This window comes from Acartia tonsa, chromosome 10, assembly GCF_053477335.1.
Source record: "Acartia tonsa isolate MP-2025a chromosome 10, ASM5347733v1, whole genome shotgun sequence".
In the NCBI taxonomy this organism is placed as follows: Eukaryota; Metazoa; Arthropoda; class Copepoda; order Calanoida; family Acartiidae; genus Acartia; species Acartia tonsa.
Genome location: NC_137269.1, coordinates 26,204,300 through 26,219,248, shown reverse-complemented (window position 1 = coordinate 26,219,248; position 14,949 = coordinate 26,204,300). Strand labels below are relative to the sequence as shown.

Genomic DNA, 14,949 nt, shown 5'->3' with positions numbered 1-14,949 from the left:
ATTTTCGCAAAAAACATTTTTTTGTCAGATATAAGTACATAAATCATATACGTGCATTAAAAATGCTCATAAAAATTTCATGTTAATTTTGTGATCTAAAGCCAGTTTTTTTACTTACTAGGAGGCATATGAGCAGACATACTATCAAAGAAAAACTCTCGGTATAAAGTAGCTACGCTATTTAAAAGATCAAATACCTAATTGCACAAACAATAAAATAGTGCCTATACTAGTATACGCAGCACAGATACTCTATCATTAGGGTATGTCCGTTATTCCGTCCATTCGTGAAAGTGAGTTACAACGCTGCGATTATTATGACTTAATCACTTTCTGAAATTGTATATTGTTGGAAAATTTGATGATATATTTAAAAAAAAATTAACTTTGCCTGTTGATTGTTGGTGCGCTACTGCATTTGGACAATAAATTGTCGTCCTTGTTTTTTTTTATCAATTTTACTAAGTTACATTTACTTATAACTTTTTGGTACATATTATTTGTTTTCATGTAAAAAATCACAGCGAAAAAGGAACATTCCATTGATGATATTTACAGTTATCACTGACATATAAAAATTCCATGTTTTTTTATAAAAAAAATTTACACTAACAGCTACACCCCTACTAGAGGTATATCAGGAAGGAGGGGGGGGGGGGGGGGTGAGAGCAGGGTTGTATTCCTAATTAATTATAATTAAAGTTTGAGAAAAAATTGCATTTTTTATGGATATGGATACATTTTTACATAATTTCTTAGGGTGGGTTGTGCTTTTTAACTTACTAAAAATACAAGAAAACTTTTTAGGATCTATATGAAGCTACCTGAAAATGGTAAACCATATCTTTAAAAGGTTAGCGAGATCTTAGCGGAAACAGACTTACATCCACACTTTATTAGTGTATGTACATTACAATACAATGATACATAAAGTGCAAAATGTTCTTGGTTTTTTTCATAAAAAATGTGAAAAGTTTTGATAAAATATGCATGGCTGAATACAGAGATCATTTAAAGAGTAATTTTAAGAAAATTTAACCTAAAGTTAGAAAAATAAGTCTATAGGAGATTTGGATTTTTAGAGAAATAAAATATTTTTGACAATTTAATGGTATTTTTATCATGTGGGAAGGAAAATTGGGAAGAAATATAATCTCTTATTGACTTATTTCTAAAATTAAAGATTTGTGTGCTTGTGAATTCAGATACAATATTTATTTCAAGAGGTAACTTTTACGTTTTTTTTTAAATTTGATTTCCTGTGAAGACTATTTGAGATTTTTCTTGATAAGAATTGAATTTATTCTGTTAGTACATTTTGTTTGAAGTTGTTAACATTTTTAAAAACTATTTATCTTCATATTTAACATCGCCGCCGCCTTCAGTGTCAAAAGATTCTGACCCTTTGGTTACAACATTTTTTATATTTTTAGTAGCGAGGCTACTCTATAATTTCAAATATCCGTTTGTCAGTCTGTAAGACACAAAATGGGGGAAACGTGATTTTCTCGAATCCTATTTAAGATAGATTTCTTGTCAACATTCCCATCATTATGGAGCATGATTAACTATAGCACAACCATAGTAGTCGGACAGCTTTGTAGCAGGTTTTTGGCTATTTTTATAATTTTCACATTTTTTCCCATATCTTTTCTTGTGTTTGAATATACAGCTAACGTTAGTGACTTTTAGACGGCCAGGCCATATTAAGAAACTTAATTGATAAAATGTTCGATAAACTAATGTACAGTTACACCCTAATTATATTAAACATAACTTTAACCACCTCTTCTGAATAAGCCAACCAATCAATATTTAATTTCAGGCCACATGTTTATGAACCAAGGAATGAGAGTGTGCTTTTAAAACTTTGGGGACTAGTATAATCTACGGTCGAATGACCCCCTCTCTAAGCACAAATTCAAAATATAACAAGGATGACAATATCCATAAGTAGCGAAGCTCAAAAATCATGGAAGAAAATCCAGAATGAACTATAGAGTATTTAAATACAAAATAAAAATTTATATAAAATCACGAAACCTTTCATGATTTATAATGTGGAAATCTAGGAATCGATCTAGCACCACAACCAATAAGTAAATCTTAATGAAACTTTGTGTAATTATGTAAAATGTATACTTATTCAATCCCTGAAAATTTTAGATTTCTATCTTTTTAATAGGAATCGAGAAAATCATGAAAACTTAAAAATCTAGGAATCGATCTAGCACCCCAATTAATTGACATGTCTCAATGAGACTTGGTGAAAATATGAAAAACGATAACTTATTTCATCCCTAAAAATTTCAGCTGTCTATCTTTTATAGGAGCCGAGTAAATCACGTTTCAAAACGTTTCAGACATACATACAGACGGACATTTCAAATTATAGAGTAGCTTCGCTACTAAAAATCTCTTACAAGACTAATCTCGGAATTATAAAGATAAATTATAAGAAAATGTTGTTTTCCTTTGATGATTGGTTTAATATCATTATCATTTGTGCTTACTCGTACAAACACTGGTCCATCTAAATTTGGTTTTATTGTGTGTGTGTGTGTGTGTTTGTAGCCATTGTTTCTTAGTGTTTGGACCTAAGTAGTCATGGAGAAGGACGAGACACTTTTGTATAGCCACTAGGGCTATCAAGCTCCACGCTCAAGTACATTATGACTTGACCCGCTTGAGCTACTCTTTGTTACCTCACCCTCGCCGAGTATGGCAGGTGTCCCAAATTAAGTCACCGTAATGAATGACGCTCTCCGCAGAGGAGCTTGGGATAAGGGTTGTACAGATATTATCTACGTGACTATTAAGTATCCAAACCACTCAATAATCTCCCTTCTTACACAACCAGGGGAAGTTGTGTGAACGTATTCAACTGAGAAATTCGAGTTGCCAAATGGGGACTTGAACTCGAACTCTCATCACCGTAACCCAGTTTGTTACCACTGAGCTACGACGCCCCTCACACCCAGCATACCAAAATCCAACAACTAACTGTACTCAGACCCTGGCCCTCCTGCAGGGACCTAACTATGAACCAAGCCTATGTTTACATTGTTTCAAAATAAAGGCGAACTAGGACAATTACTTTTGAAAGTAGCGAAGAATTTACAAAGATTACTTTAGTTTTAAGAGGTTAAGGTTTGATTATATAATATGATCAAGACAATTTTACCTCCAAGATTGGCATTGAACTTGATACTATCTTGTCCGTCGGTCGGGACGTTTCTTCTTCTTTTAGCAATCATCTAGAATTATAAAAAGAGGTAAATAAGTCTTTAATAAATGAAACGATATTTCATAGTCACACAAAAAAGTGATAGGAGGATATGTTGGCCCACAAACGAACTTTTACAATAAAACATATTTTGGTGAATAATCTTTTTTTAGGTTAAGTTTCAGGTACATGAGCCCCGCAGGGATTTTATGCATCTTTTATTCTTTATAAAAACTGACACATAATAACTTACTTGAAAAAATACATGCAAGACACAGGCAACCAGAGAAAATATTCCAAAAGATCTAAACAGAAACTTTCCACCCTGAAAACAAGAATTAGATTTTTTAGGGTAATCAATATAAAAATTGTAATCCTCTGAGTCAGTTGATTGAAAAAATATCTGAAGCAATCCTAATAAAAAAGAAGAAGGATTTCTGTCTGTCTGTGTCTTTACCTCCAACAAAATCGGATCCAAATATGAAAAAAAAACTTTCAAGTAGGCTTCTAATCAGTTCAAAATATGTTTTTATATATTATACTGTCAAAACTTCCCCCCCCCCTCTGGGATTCTTATTGTTTAATTCAAAAAAGATTATTAAGGATTGCTATTCTAAAAAAAGGTAACTACCTTTGCTTTATAAACCGCACCGCCAGTGAAAGAACCTATAGCAATTCCAGCGCCTTCAAAAGCAGCTCCAACTATACCCTGCATTGTTGACTCCATTCCTAAATATTAAGTATTGTTATTATAGAGAAGCTTTGCTACACAAACTAGTTACAATACAAATATTTATTTTTAAGTATTAACATACAAATATTCGTAAAGGTTTCGTGTATTTTGGGGGGCAACGCTTCGAACGAAGTAGTGAAAACCTTTAGATCTGCCCCCAAATATCATTCAAAATTTATTTTGCTTGTTGGTTATATCTTATTTTTGATAAAAATTACCTGGTGGGGCTATCATACTAGCATACGAGACCATAGTAGAATAGAATATTCCAAAAGTGACTCCATTCAAAACTTCTATAGGCAGAGAATGCCAGGGGTTGGTTAACATTGAATATGACAGAAATCTAAAATATTTAATTGTTATTAGGTTTTTCAAAATATGTCATCAATTTTGCTTGCTAATATGGACCTCTTTTATTGCTTAGTTCATTAATACAGTAAGAGGGGCTGGAGTAATTTTTATTTAACCAGCTGCAAAAATAACTTTATCTAATTTTTAAATCATGTTAAGTGTATACTTTTCCATTTCTCTCAAGTAGTTAATAGTTTTACTGTATTTATACCTAATGATTTTAAACTCAGGTAGCTTTAAACTCTAATGTCAAAAGGTCCTAAAATAAAGCTTTGCATTTAGAAGATTAAATAAACGAACCTGATACCAAAGACAGAGAGGACAAGGGACATTGTGTGGATATGGCCTAACTTCTTAAGGATCCAACCTACAAATATTATCTTGTATAGCAATACAAACCTAAAATATCTACAAATTATTCTTTAAAACTTACAGGCTTTACAAGTTTGATATCAATATATCCTTTATAGTTTAGGCTTGATTAAACATTTTTAAGATTATAAAAATCATTCTTCTAGCACTGCTATAGTTCTTAAAATTCCTGATATGTATCTCCCCCCCCCCTCTCATTAATCATTTTTACTATACGCGGAAAACTATCTATAATACAATGCAATAAATAACTATTATTTTTACCTGACACGAAAAACATAGGAACTTCTCCAATAAAGCACTGAATAGCCATGTTGAGACTGAGAAGCAAAGTTATCCAGGTTGCTCCATGGTCAGTACTCTCACAGCTCTATGAAAATATAATCAAATAAAGAGGTGTAATAGGTTGTCTGTCTGTTTCTTACAATCTCATTAATTATTGAATAGAATGAGTAAGGTATATTTCTAAAGAAAGTTTCCGAACAAATCTTTAAGACCTAAAAGAAAATCAAAAAGCAAGATTATGAAGAAAAGGGGACTATCCACTAACGAAAGCAAGTGATTCCAAGCACCTTCCAGCATTGAACCACAGTATTATTTTACTGAATATACTAGGTTTATGTTTAATATTTATTTCATTGACTGAAAAGTTAGGTTTCACCATGGTTTTATATGAAAAAACTTTGAAATGTTAAGCATTATTTGGTGCAATATCATTAAACGTTTTGATGAGTTCAAACTGTTGTTTAAAAGCTTAATGCAAAAGTATATTATTTTGATTAAAAATGTATATTTGAAATAAGTTTTGGTAACTTGTAATATTGTAAACAGTTTAATTAATGTACTTTTGCAATTTACAGCATTTGATGTTTTTCTGCCGTGTTATTTTATTTTGTCCTTTGAACTCAACAAAGCGTTTGTTGATATTGCATCAAAAATGCTTAACATTTAAAATATTATTTCATGTAAAACAATGGTGAAACCTAACTTTTTAGTCGATAAACCAAGTATTAAACATAAACCTATTATATTCACTAACAAGGATGACAACATCCATAAGTAGCGAAGCACAAAAAATTGTGGATGGGAATACGTAGAAGTAGATTTAAAGTGTATTTATTAAAATCAACAATAGATTTATTGGAGAAAATAAACACGAAACCTTGTTTTATTTTGTATGATGAAGACGGTTAAAGTAAATTACATACTAGATGCACATAACAATGGGGGGAAAAAATTTGAAACTGTTAATGCAAAAAAGTTTTAAAATTGGACCAAAAACACCAAAGATATGGGGAAATATGTCAAACATATAAAAATAGCCAAAAACCTGCTAAAAGGCAGTTTGGCCGCCATTGTTTCTTTTCTTAAAACACCAGAAATTTAATGTTAATATCTTTCACTGAAAAATTTTTGAAAATTGGACTATAAACACCAAAGATATGGGTAAAAATGTGATAAATACAAAAATAGCCAAAAACCTGCAAAAAGGCAGTCATTGTTGTTTTCTTCAAATGACAGGAAATTTAATTTTAATATCTTTAACTGAAAAACTTTCAAAAATCGGACCATAAACACCAAAGATATGGGGTAAATGTGAAAAATATAAAAATAGCCAAAAACCTGCAAAAAGGCAGTCTGACCGTCATTGTTGTTTTCTTCAAATGACGGGAAATTTAATTTTGATATCTTTAACTGAAAAAATTTTGAAAATCGGACCATAAACACCAAAGATATGGGGAAAATTTGGAAAATATAAAAAATAGCCTAAAACCTGCTAAAAAGCAGTCCGACCGTCATTGATATTTTATAGTTAATTGTGCTCCTTAATGATGGGAATGTTGTCAAAAAATTTCAGCTCTCTATCTTTTATAGGAGCCGAGAAAATCACGTTTCCCCCAATTCATTAATTACGGACGGACGGACAGACGGACGGACGGATGGACATTGTGAATTATATGGTAGCTTCGCTACGAAAAAAAATACTATGGATCAATACTGGAAGGTGCTTAGAATCACTTGCTCTCATTCGTGGATAGTTACCTTTATTGTTCAAATTGAAAATCAAAGTAAGAGTACCTACATTTTTTAATTTGTGAAAATGTAAAAAAAAATAACAGGAAACTTTCAAGTAAATTATAAAGAGCCCTTTTTACTTAGAAAATATATAGATCAATAAATAACTCATTATATATAATTTGTTATTTGCTATTGTAAGGTAAAAGAGATAAACTAGATGGACGGACTAACATTTCCTCTGTAGTTATGAAGCAGCTGCACTACTTTCAAGAGCAATATGAGACCAAATTATTTGAATTGTTTACTATACCTTATTCCTGACTAGCGGCTACGCCCCTATAGGCCTCAAGGGGGTAAGTGTTGGGGGTTGAATTTGACCCCCTTTCGTATTTTATTTAAGTTTTAAAAGGAAAAAATAAAAAAATTCCCTTTCCCAACATTTTCTTTCGGGAGGGGGGAACCTATGAGAAGCTACATTGTAAAGAAGAGGGAACCATATAGGTCCAGTGGTTATTGAGATTCTTCGGTACAGACAGAAACACACACACAGAGGTCCTGTTACTTTATTGTAAGTATACACAAGAGGCATGCACCTACCTGTGATTCTGAATAGGTTCCAGCCAGGTCGGACAGGTACCAGGGCAACCACTAATCATTCACAAACTCATTATATTCATGTCTAATATTGACTTTTTATTCATGGGGAGGACAAGGGCAGATTAGGTATTCTTTACTTTCAGCAATCTTAATCATCTATAATTGTCAAATCTTTAAATAAACATTTTATCCACAACAAATAGCCCAGAAATTTTTTAAGAAACAAAGTTTAAAGCTTTATAGAAATAGATTTATTACCCTAAATTGTCAATCAGACAAAAGATATATCTAACTTAAAAAGGAATCTTAAGAAGACGAATATTTTAGTTAAAATTTAGTTGCAATGATTCAAGTTTTTAGACAATATAATTTCCCCCCAGCATAACTTTATCCTTACAAATTCAAATATTTACAGCAGACTCTTAATTTATGGATGTTACAAAAAATACGTCCTATCCTACCATAATGTGTACACTTTCTACCCATAAATGTGGTCGGATTGTTCATACTATAAAAATAAAGCAACTGATCATCTATACTTTGTATATTTATTGTTCTGAGTTAGTTTCCTGCCAAATTAGTGAGGTGAGTACACCCACCCCTGTACACCACAGGATGAATACAACTGTACTTGGGGAGGACAATAGTCTCATTACATCTATACTTCCACTAAAAGAATTGTCATTTCATATTCTATGTAAATTCATTTATTTTTAACTTTAAGAAGCATTAATAATTTCTTTTTTTTTTCCCATTTTAATTATGAAGCACACTAGCATCTAGAACCTCTGTATTTTAAGGGAGAGAGGGGGGTCAGAAAAATAGCATAAAACAATCACAAATCCAATGTGAAGCTTCCCTAAATTTGAGAACTCAGCCAGTGCAATGGTTAGAGAGATCTCAAAAGAAAAACAACAAAATCTTACTACTTTTAATTAGAGTTTAGCAATATAAAAATGAAACAAGATTCAAACCTGGAATTTTTAGTTGTAGGTTTAACCCTCAGCTTTAGAACACAGATGATTAAATCAAAGGTTAGAAGTCCAAGCATTAGAAATAGAGCCGGGGTGTAATCCTGAATATATAGAATCAATGTGTTGTTATGTTGAATAAATTGACAGGATGTCTATGAGTTTGTCTGTTTGTACCGAAGGATAACCATTGAACCGATAACTTTATCTTTATAATAATTTGGGTCTACTTTCCTCCACCTCTCCCCTTACCAAAATTGCCCCTAGAGGCCTCTGGGGGGAGAGGGGGGGGGGGCATAGCCACTAGTAATGAATAGAGTTCCCATCAATGGGGATGGGATATAACAATAGGAGAAAATGTAATTGATTTTAATATTAGTTTATTTTGTTAAGTATTAAACTATGGGCATTCTTTAATTTCTAGTTACAATCTGACAGACACACATCAGTTGCTTTATTATAAGATAAGACAAATAATAGTTTACCTTTTCTCCATTAAGATGTTGAGAATAAAAGTCTATGATGTAACCAGCCAAAATAGTAAATCCACCCCATCCTACAATCAAATAAAATCTTTATATATCTCGAAACCTGTGGAACTCTATTTCATTGGGGTTCTTCTGGCTCTTACTTAACCTAACCTTACTTCATATCAGAGTCAAAAATACGTTTTCACTTTAAAATAGTCTATAATACTCTCTTGTATTATGTAGAGGAAGAGGGATGGTTTTAGGCTATTAAATTTTCACGCCATTTTCTTCAAAAACAAATCCCCTAGGAGCAAGGGGCAAAACTAAAAGTATGATTGAATAGATAGCTTTCTGCGGAAATTAAAATAAAAAATCTAATATTTAAACAATTAAAGAGGCCGAAGGACCGGACTAACAAAACTGGATTTTATTTTAATTTTCGTGGTAAATGATTGTAATACGATGCTATTCATGATTTTTTAGTATGGCATAGAACCGGTTCTAATCCAACGGATATCAATGGTTTCGAAGCCATGCTGGAAAAAGATTTGATTACCTATAGATCCAAACACCCGTTGACGGCCATAATTTCCAGGTTTATCTTCCAGAAGCTGAAAGCATATAGCATCGCCAATGCTACAATTCACACTAAAAACAAAAGTACCTAACTGAAATTCATATTCTGATAAACAAAAATACACCTTCAGTGAATAAAATTTATTTGTAGCAAAGAGTAGACACTACTGTTTTTTAGTACCATGCAATCAAAACGACCACAAAGTGAAAAGAACATGTTTATAAAAACCTCGGGGAACCAGTTTAATCTACAGCCCAATGTACCTCAAATTGGATGCTAAAAAAACTTATTTTAACTGACTTATTAATAGTAAAAATAACAAACCTGAAAGCAGAGTAGGCAATGATGTTAAAGATAAAGAACATCCAGAAGTTCGGGGAGGCCATGACGGAATCCTTGATAACAAACTTCTGCAAGGGTTCACTGTAACAGTTGGTACTGCACAGAACCTCAGTGAACTCTCTGCAGATCATGGCTTTCCTTTCTTCTTCCTCTATAACTGAAAACACTTACATTAGTAGCGCAGGAACAGAAAAATGCTAAATGATTAAGACGCATAAGATTTGTTTGCACTTATATTTATTTCTCGTGCTGTTTTTAGATTAGACAGTTGTCCGCGGATAATAAAGTATAGAGTCAATTCCTATATAATTAGCTATCTGTTAGTGAGAGACCTTAGATTGCGAACAATAATAAATTTAGTGTACCTGCGCTACTAAAAAAACAAACATTTTAATTACTTACCTATTCTATCAACGGGTAGATAAATACAATCAGCAGTAGGTTGTGTGTCGTGTTTAGAGAGGTCAGAATAGATTGTCATTGTTAGGCTTTCCAAGTCTTCGGGTGTTGTTCCATTGTAACATCCTAAATATAAATAAATTAATTTTCATAAAGGTTGCATCCCAGGGATCCAAGGGATAAGACAATGGCCAATAGATTAATGTGCATCCCCAATGATGATAAAATAAGCATTAGAATAACATGAAGTTAACCCCAGCGGGCTAGATGGATGGCCCGCATGGGTTTAGTGCATTTTACCTAACCTAACCTAAAAATAAAACTTTTTGGATTATTATTCCATTTAGATGTGGGACCTTGGCTTATGTACCAAGTTTCAAAATTTTAGCTCAATATTTATTCCATTTTGCTCACGGTTTACGAGCTTCTTGCACCTAACACCCCATCCCTTGTGTAAATTTACCTTTATGTTTGTAGTCGAGAGCTGTACAAATTTGGTCCATTTGTGTCTCTTCAGCAAGGTGACAAGTTAACTGGCACCGTTCTGGACAACTGAAATATATCACAGGTTTCAGATTATCAGTGCAATTATCCTAAAATAGGGACCTAAGAGACGTTTCCCTTAAATATTAACAAGGAACTCTTAACGTGATGCATAACATTTTAAAACTGACTTAAATCATCTCATTTATATAACAAATAATGAACTAAAAAATGGTTTTACATTAAGTAATTTTTACAAAAAGGAAGTTTTAAGTTAAAGTACTATTACGTTGACCTTTGGCATACAGACAGGCGGATATACCCTAATTATAGAGTAGCTACGCTACTTACAAGAATAAAGACTAATGTACCTTGTTATCATAGATTCTAGGGCTAGATTTCTACTCACTTCATCACGGCAGATTTTTAATACAGTTGTCGTTTCTGTACACTACAAAAATAAATTTTTTGAAATCTAGATTTAGTTAGTCGTACGGTTAGTTCCACGAAACGTATTTAAAGCAAAGGAGGGACTATAAAGGAATAAAATACAGTGATGTTAGGCACCTTCTAGCAGTGATGTTACACATTTTTTGGTAAACTAACTAGATTTCTGTTAAACATAACTGAATGGACGGGAAAATTAGGTTCGGCCACTGTCTTATGTGATAAAAATAATAAATACGTCATGTAAAAAATAATAATTACAAGCGAATATAAAATCAACATCAATATAAAAATCAAAAGTTTTCATTTTAACTATTTTAAATCAATTATTTTGTCACAATAAAGAGATTTTATCAAAGGAGATAAAGTATAGAATAGAATTTTGGAATTTTGAAAGAAATTTTTACTTGCACTGCATATTAAACAAAATTATACCAAAGTACGTATTTCAGAAATAATCTTATACCTGTATTCTATTCTATACGTTATCTTCTTTGCTAAGAAGATAACCAAACCATGCATGTCAAAGTTTGTTTGTCTTACCTGTAAAGTTGCAGTAGTGTCTGAATCTATTTTATTAACAAGTAACAGAGCAAAATAGAATATTCCAGTGAGTATTATAGAGATGTAGAACACCATTCTTTCCACTCCAAATCTGTCAGCTGAAAAAAAATCCACTAAAATCTCTAAATATCCTTAGTGCAATAAGAAACAAGGATTAATTCACTAATTTTTCAGTCAAAAGTTTAAGTTAGAATCAATCCTAACCCGAAATCAATGAAAGTTTTGAATCAGTTAATATGTAGGTAATCCGATCAGAATTTGATTTAGTAAAAGTACCCCGGAAAGCATACTACTTTTTTCGAAAAGAAAAGACTAGATATTTATTTGAACAGATAATTCTGTAAACCCCTGACAATGGTCCTACCTGGACTCTACAGAGTACTACAACAATAAAACAAACGATCGGTCACAAAAATATAAATAATAACTATGATATTGACCGACGGACAATTTAATTCAATTACATTTAACTTGGTTAATTTTAACTTAAAAATACATGGTTAAAATTTAAATTTTAACAAGGATGACAACATCCATAAAAGCGAAGCACTGAAACGGTAGGACAAACGGACATTAACACTTGTATAGTGTCAGAACTAAATAATCAGAATATAAATATATGTATAAGAATCGGAGGAAAATTGTAAGTAAGTTTATTGAAAAACTGCTTCATACAGGATAATGTTTATGGACATACTTACATTTTTAGGACTTGATTATATAGTTGCTTTGCTTATAACATTATACTTTGTTGTTCCACGAATCAACATACCAAAAATCAGATCAATCGGATGATTAGATCACATAAAAATTTGTTGTTAAAAAAGTAAAAAAATCAACATGTTTAAAATGGACGTACAGACATTCTTGTTATGATTAGAGTTTCTACGCTTTCTAAATCGTACCTAACTACTAAAGGAATCACCATGCAAAGTTTGAAATCGATAGGATAATTCAAACATGCCTAAATTAACGAAAAAAGCTATCCGTTTGTGACGGACGTACGGACGGACCCTAATTATAGAAAAGCTTCGCTTTTAAAAAGTGCAAAAATAATTTACCTATCCATCCAGCAATAGGTTTGGCCAACATTCCCATGAAAGGTAACACACCAAAAACTATGGCAACAGACACCTAAAATATCCAGATATTAGCCAATGGACTAAAATAAATTGATGTGAACCCCCAATAATGATAATCAAAGTTATCCCTTTTGTAGATTAAAATTATTAAATAAAAAGTTTGGATACTGGAGGTAAGTATATAGTAAGGGATATAAGTTTTCCGGAATTTTAATCTAGGGAGTAGATTTGAAATCTGCATCAAATTTTAAGGATTTTTTATAAAATTCGTTTTTTGTAAAATTCTTTATCTAACAGCGGAAATACATTTTACGTTAATTAATTTTGACCAATAGGATAGGTGGATTTTAAACTACCTGCGCTCTAATTGGTTGAATGATGTACGACATCCAATCAGAGCGCAGATTTTTTAAATCCACCAATCACGGATGCCAAAATTAATTAACTTAATTTGTATTTCCGCTTTTAGATAAAGAATTATACAAAAAACGAATTTTATAAAAAATCCTTAAAATTTGATGCAGATTTCAAATCTACTCCCTAGATTAAAATTCCGGAAAACTTATATCCCTTAGTATATAGTAATATACGAATAAAGATATTTTGCCATCGGATGAGAGATCGTGTGAATATAACAAACTATCCTTAAAAATAAAAACCTGCACTCTACCTTACACTTTCATCTGATATGTTTTAACCCGCCCAAAATAAAACTAATACAAACCTGATCAAATCCCAGCTGTTTAGCAAACACAGGTAGAAAAGGTATGATGGGAGAGGTGCCAGCAAAGAAAAGGAACATGTGTGCCTTTATTGGCAACAGCTGATAATTAACTTTTAAGCCCATTCTGAAAAAAAAATATTTTTGAGTACCTTAGGTTTTACATTTTTTTTACATCTTAAATAGAAAAATTCTAAATTCTTTATTTGGGATTTTGTCCTATTATATAAAGTAAAGTTTTTCTTACGATTGAGTTCAGCACTGCATTATAGGGTAGCTTTAAGTAGGTTGCGGGTTGGTTTTAAGCTGTTTTGTTTTAGGATAATTCAAGCTATTTTAACCACTGCACTTCTAAATACTTTGGGGGATGCAACTCGTGAATTAAAGATATGATACCTAGGTTACAAAATAAAATATTTTCTTTGAAATGTACCTGGTTCTTCTATTTGGTTTCCAGTTATGAAAAAAGAAAATGGATTGCTGCTACATTATTATTAAAATCTGCAAATTTTAATAATATTATTACAAGAATTATTAGGTAGTGTTAACACAAATAATAAATAATATTTAAGTATAAAACAAAATCAACAATTTAAATTTATGGTTTTGAAAAGTTTGAAATAAGTTTATCACAGAAACTCATAATAGTAATTTATCGCATCGTATTATAGACAGCTTTCCGCTGATATTAAAATTATAAGATTAATTTAAGTTTTGTCTTTTTCTTTTATCATTAATAGAAAATCGTCTATGATAAGTTACGATACATGATTTTTCAGTATGGCTGAGAAACGATTATCATCTAGCGTATATTGAACGGTTTTGACGCCAAACTGGAAAAGAAATGTGGATATTTTGACTAATTAAAAGTTAGCGCATTACTAATTTTTTTTTTTGCTAAAGAAATATGAAAAGTTTAACCTCATATTCTTTTTTAATTATACCTACCAAAGAAATGTAAATTTAATTCCCATAAAAATGTGTTTAAATCCTGTATATTTTCAGTGTACATTCACTTCCGCAAATAAATAAATCATTAAAAGTAACAGGATATCCGCCTGTCTGCCTATGTGTACTTAAGGATCGCGCTAAAAGCTGAACTATATAATTTTTCTATAAAGTGAAGCTTATCATAGGTCCAAGGAAGGTTTATAAGTATTTTTGAGAAATGTTAAACCACCCTCCCCAGAGAAATTCTCCCCCTTATTTTTTTTAACTTATTAAAACTTAAATAAAAAGTGGTGGTGACAGAATTCCCTCCAAGATCGCTTAGAGGCTTTAGGGGCGTAACCGCTAGTAAATTAACATAACAGAAAATACTGTCAACCCTCTTATTCCTTTGCTTTTGTGTATTGTGAAACACTATGGGTATGTGAAAATATTTCATAGGTACAAGTTTTTAAATAAACAAAAATCAATTTTTAATTAATAGAATTACAACGAACTCATTCAATAATGCTATCCCTTGAAATATCATCCATATCTGAGTTGATTGGTAGATAATCCAACATGGCATATTTCCAGGTCCAGCTTCGAGCCACTGAATCAAATGCTTGTCTGTCCTAAAAGTAAACAAAACATATCATAATCAAGTT

At 31.7% G+C, this 14,949-nt stretch overlaps 2 protein-coding genes across 2 annotated transcripts in view; both read right to left on the bottom strand.

Annotated features, from left to right (window-relative positions):
- The window catches only part of Sugb (Sugar baby transporter), a 15,493-nt gene extending 1,635 nt beyond the window's left edge, over nt 1-13,858 (bottom strand). The window contains exons 1-22 of the mRNA XM_080174093.1: nt 13,788-13,858; nt 13,358-13,481; nt 12,613-12,685; nt 11,531-11,649; nt 10,912-10,991; nt 10,521-10,609; nt 10,061-10,183; nt 9,641-9,815; nt 9,296-9,387; nt 8,755-8,825; nt 8,273-8,373; nt 7,870-7,967; nt 7,299-7,351; nt 4,947-5,052; nt 4,611-4,677; nt 4,178-4,302; nt 3,858-3,955; nt 3,480-3,551; nt 3,185-3,257; nt 2,479-2,533; nt 1,166-1,408; nt 477-1,039 (exon numbers count right to left, since the gene is read on the bottom strand). Of these exons, the coding sequence (XP_080030219.1) occupies nt 1,348-1,408; nt 2,479-2,533; nt 3,185-3,257; nt 3,480-3,551; nt 3,858-3,955; nt 4,178-4,302; nt 4,611-4,677; nt 4,947-5,052; nt 7,299-7,351; nt 7,870-7,967; nt 8,273-8,373; nt 8,755-8,825; nt 9,296-9,387; nt 9,641-9,815; nt 10,061-10,183; nt 10,521-10,609; nt 10,912-10,991; nt 11,531-11,649; nt 12,613-12,685; nt 13,358-13,480 (1,854 nt within the window). The 5' untranslated portion in view covers nt 13,481; nt 13,788-13,858 and the 3' untranslated portion in view covers nt 477-1,039; nt 1,166-1,347. The remainder of the gene's footprint in view (nt 1-476; nt 1,040-1,165; nt 1,409-2,478; nt 2,534-3,184; nt 3,258-3,479; nt 3,552-3,857; nt 3,956-4,177; nt 4,303-4,610; nt 4,678-4,946; nt 5,053-7,298; nt 7,352-7,869; nt 7,968-8,272; nt 8,374-8,754; nt 8,826-9,295; nt 9,388-9,640; nt 9,816-10,060; nt 10,184-10,520; nt 10,610-10,911; nt 10,992-11,530; nt 11,650-12,612; nt 12,686-13,357; nt 13,482-13,787) is intronic.
- morgue (modifier of rpr and grim, ubiquitously expressed) overlaps nt 13,855-14,949 on the bottom strand; it is a 19,579-nt gene continuing 18,484 nt past the window's right edge. Inside the window, exon 13 of the mRNA XM_080174097.1 lies at nt 13,855-14,916. Within this exon, the coding sequence (XP_080030223.1) occupies nt 14,800-14,916 (117 nt within the window). The 3' untranslated portion in view covers nt 13,855-14,799. The remainder of the gene's footprint in view (nt 14,917-14,949) is intronic.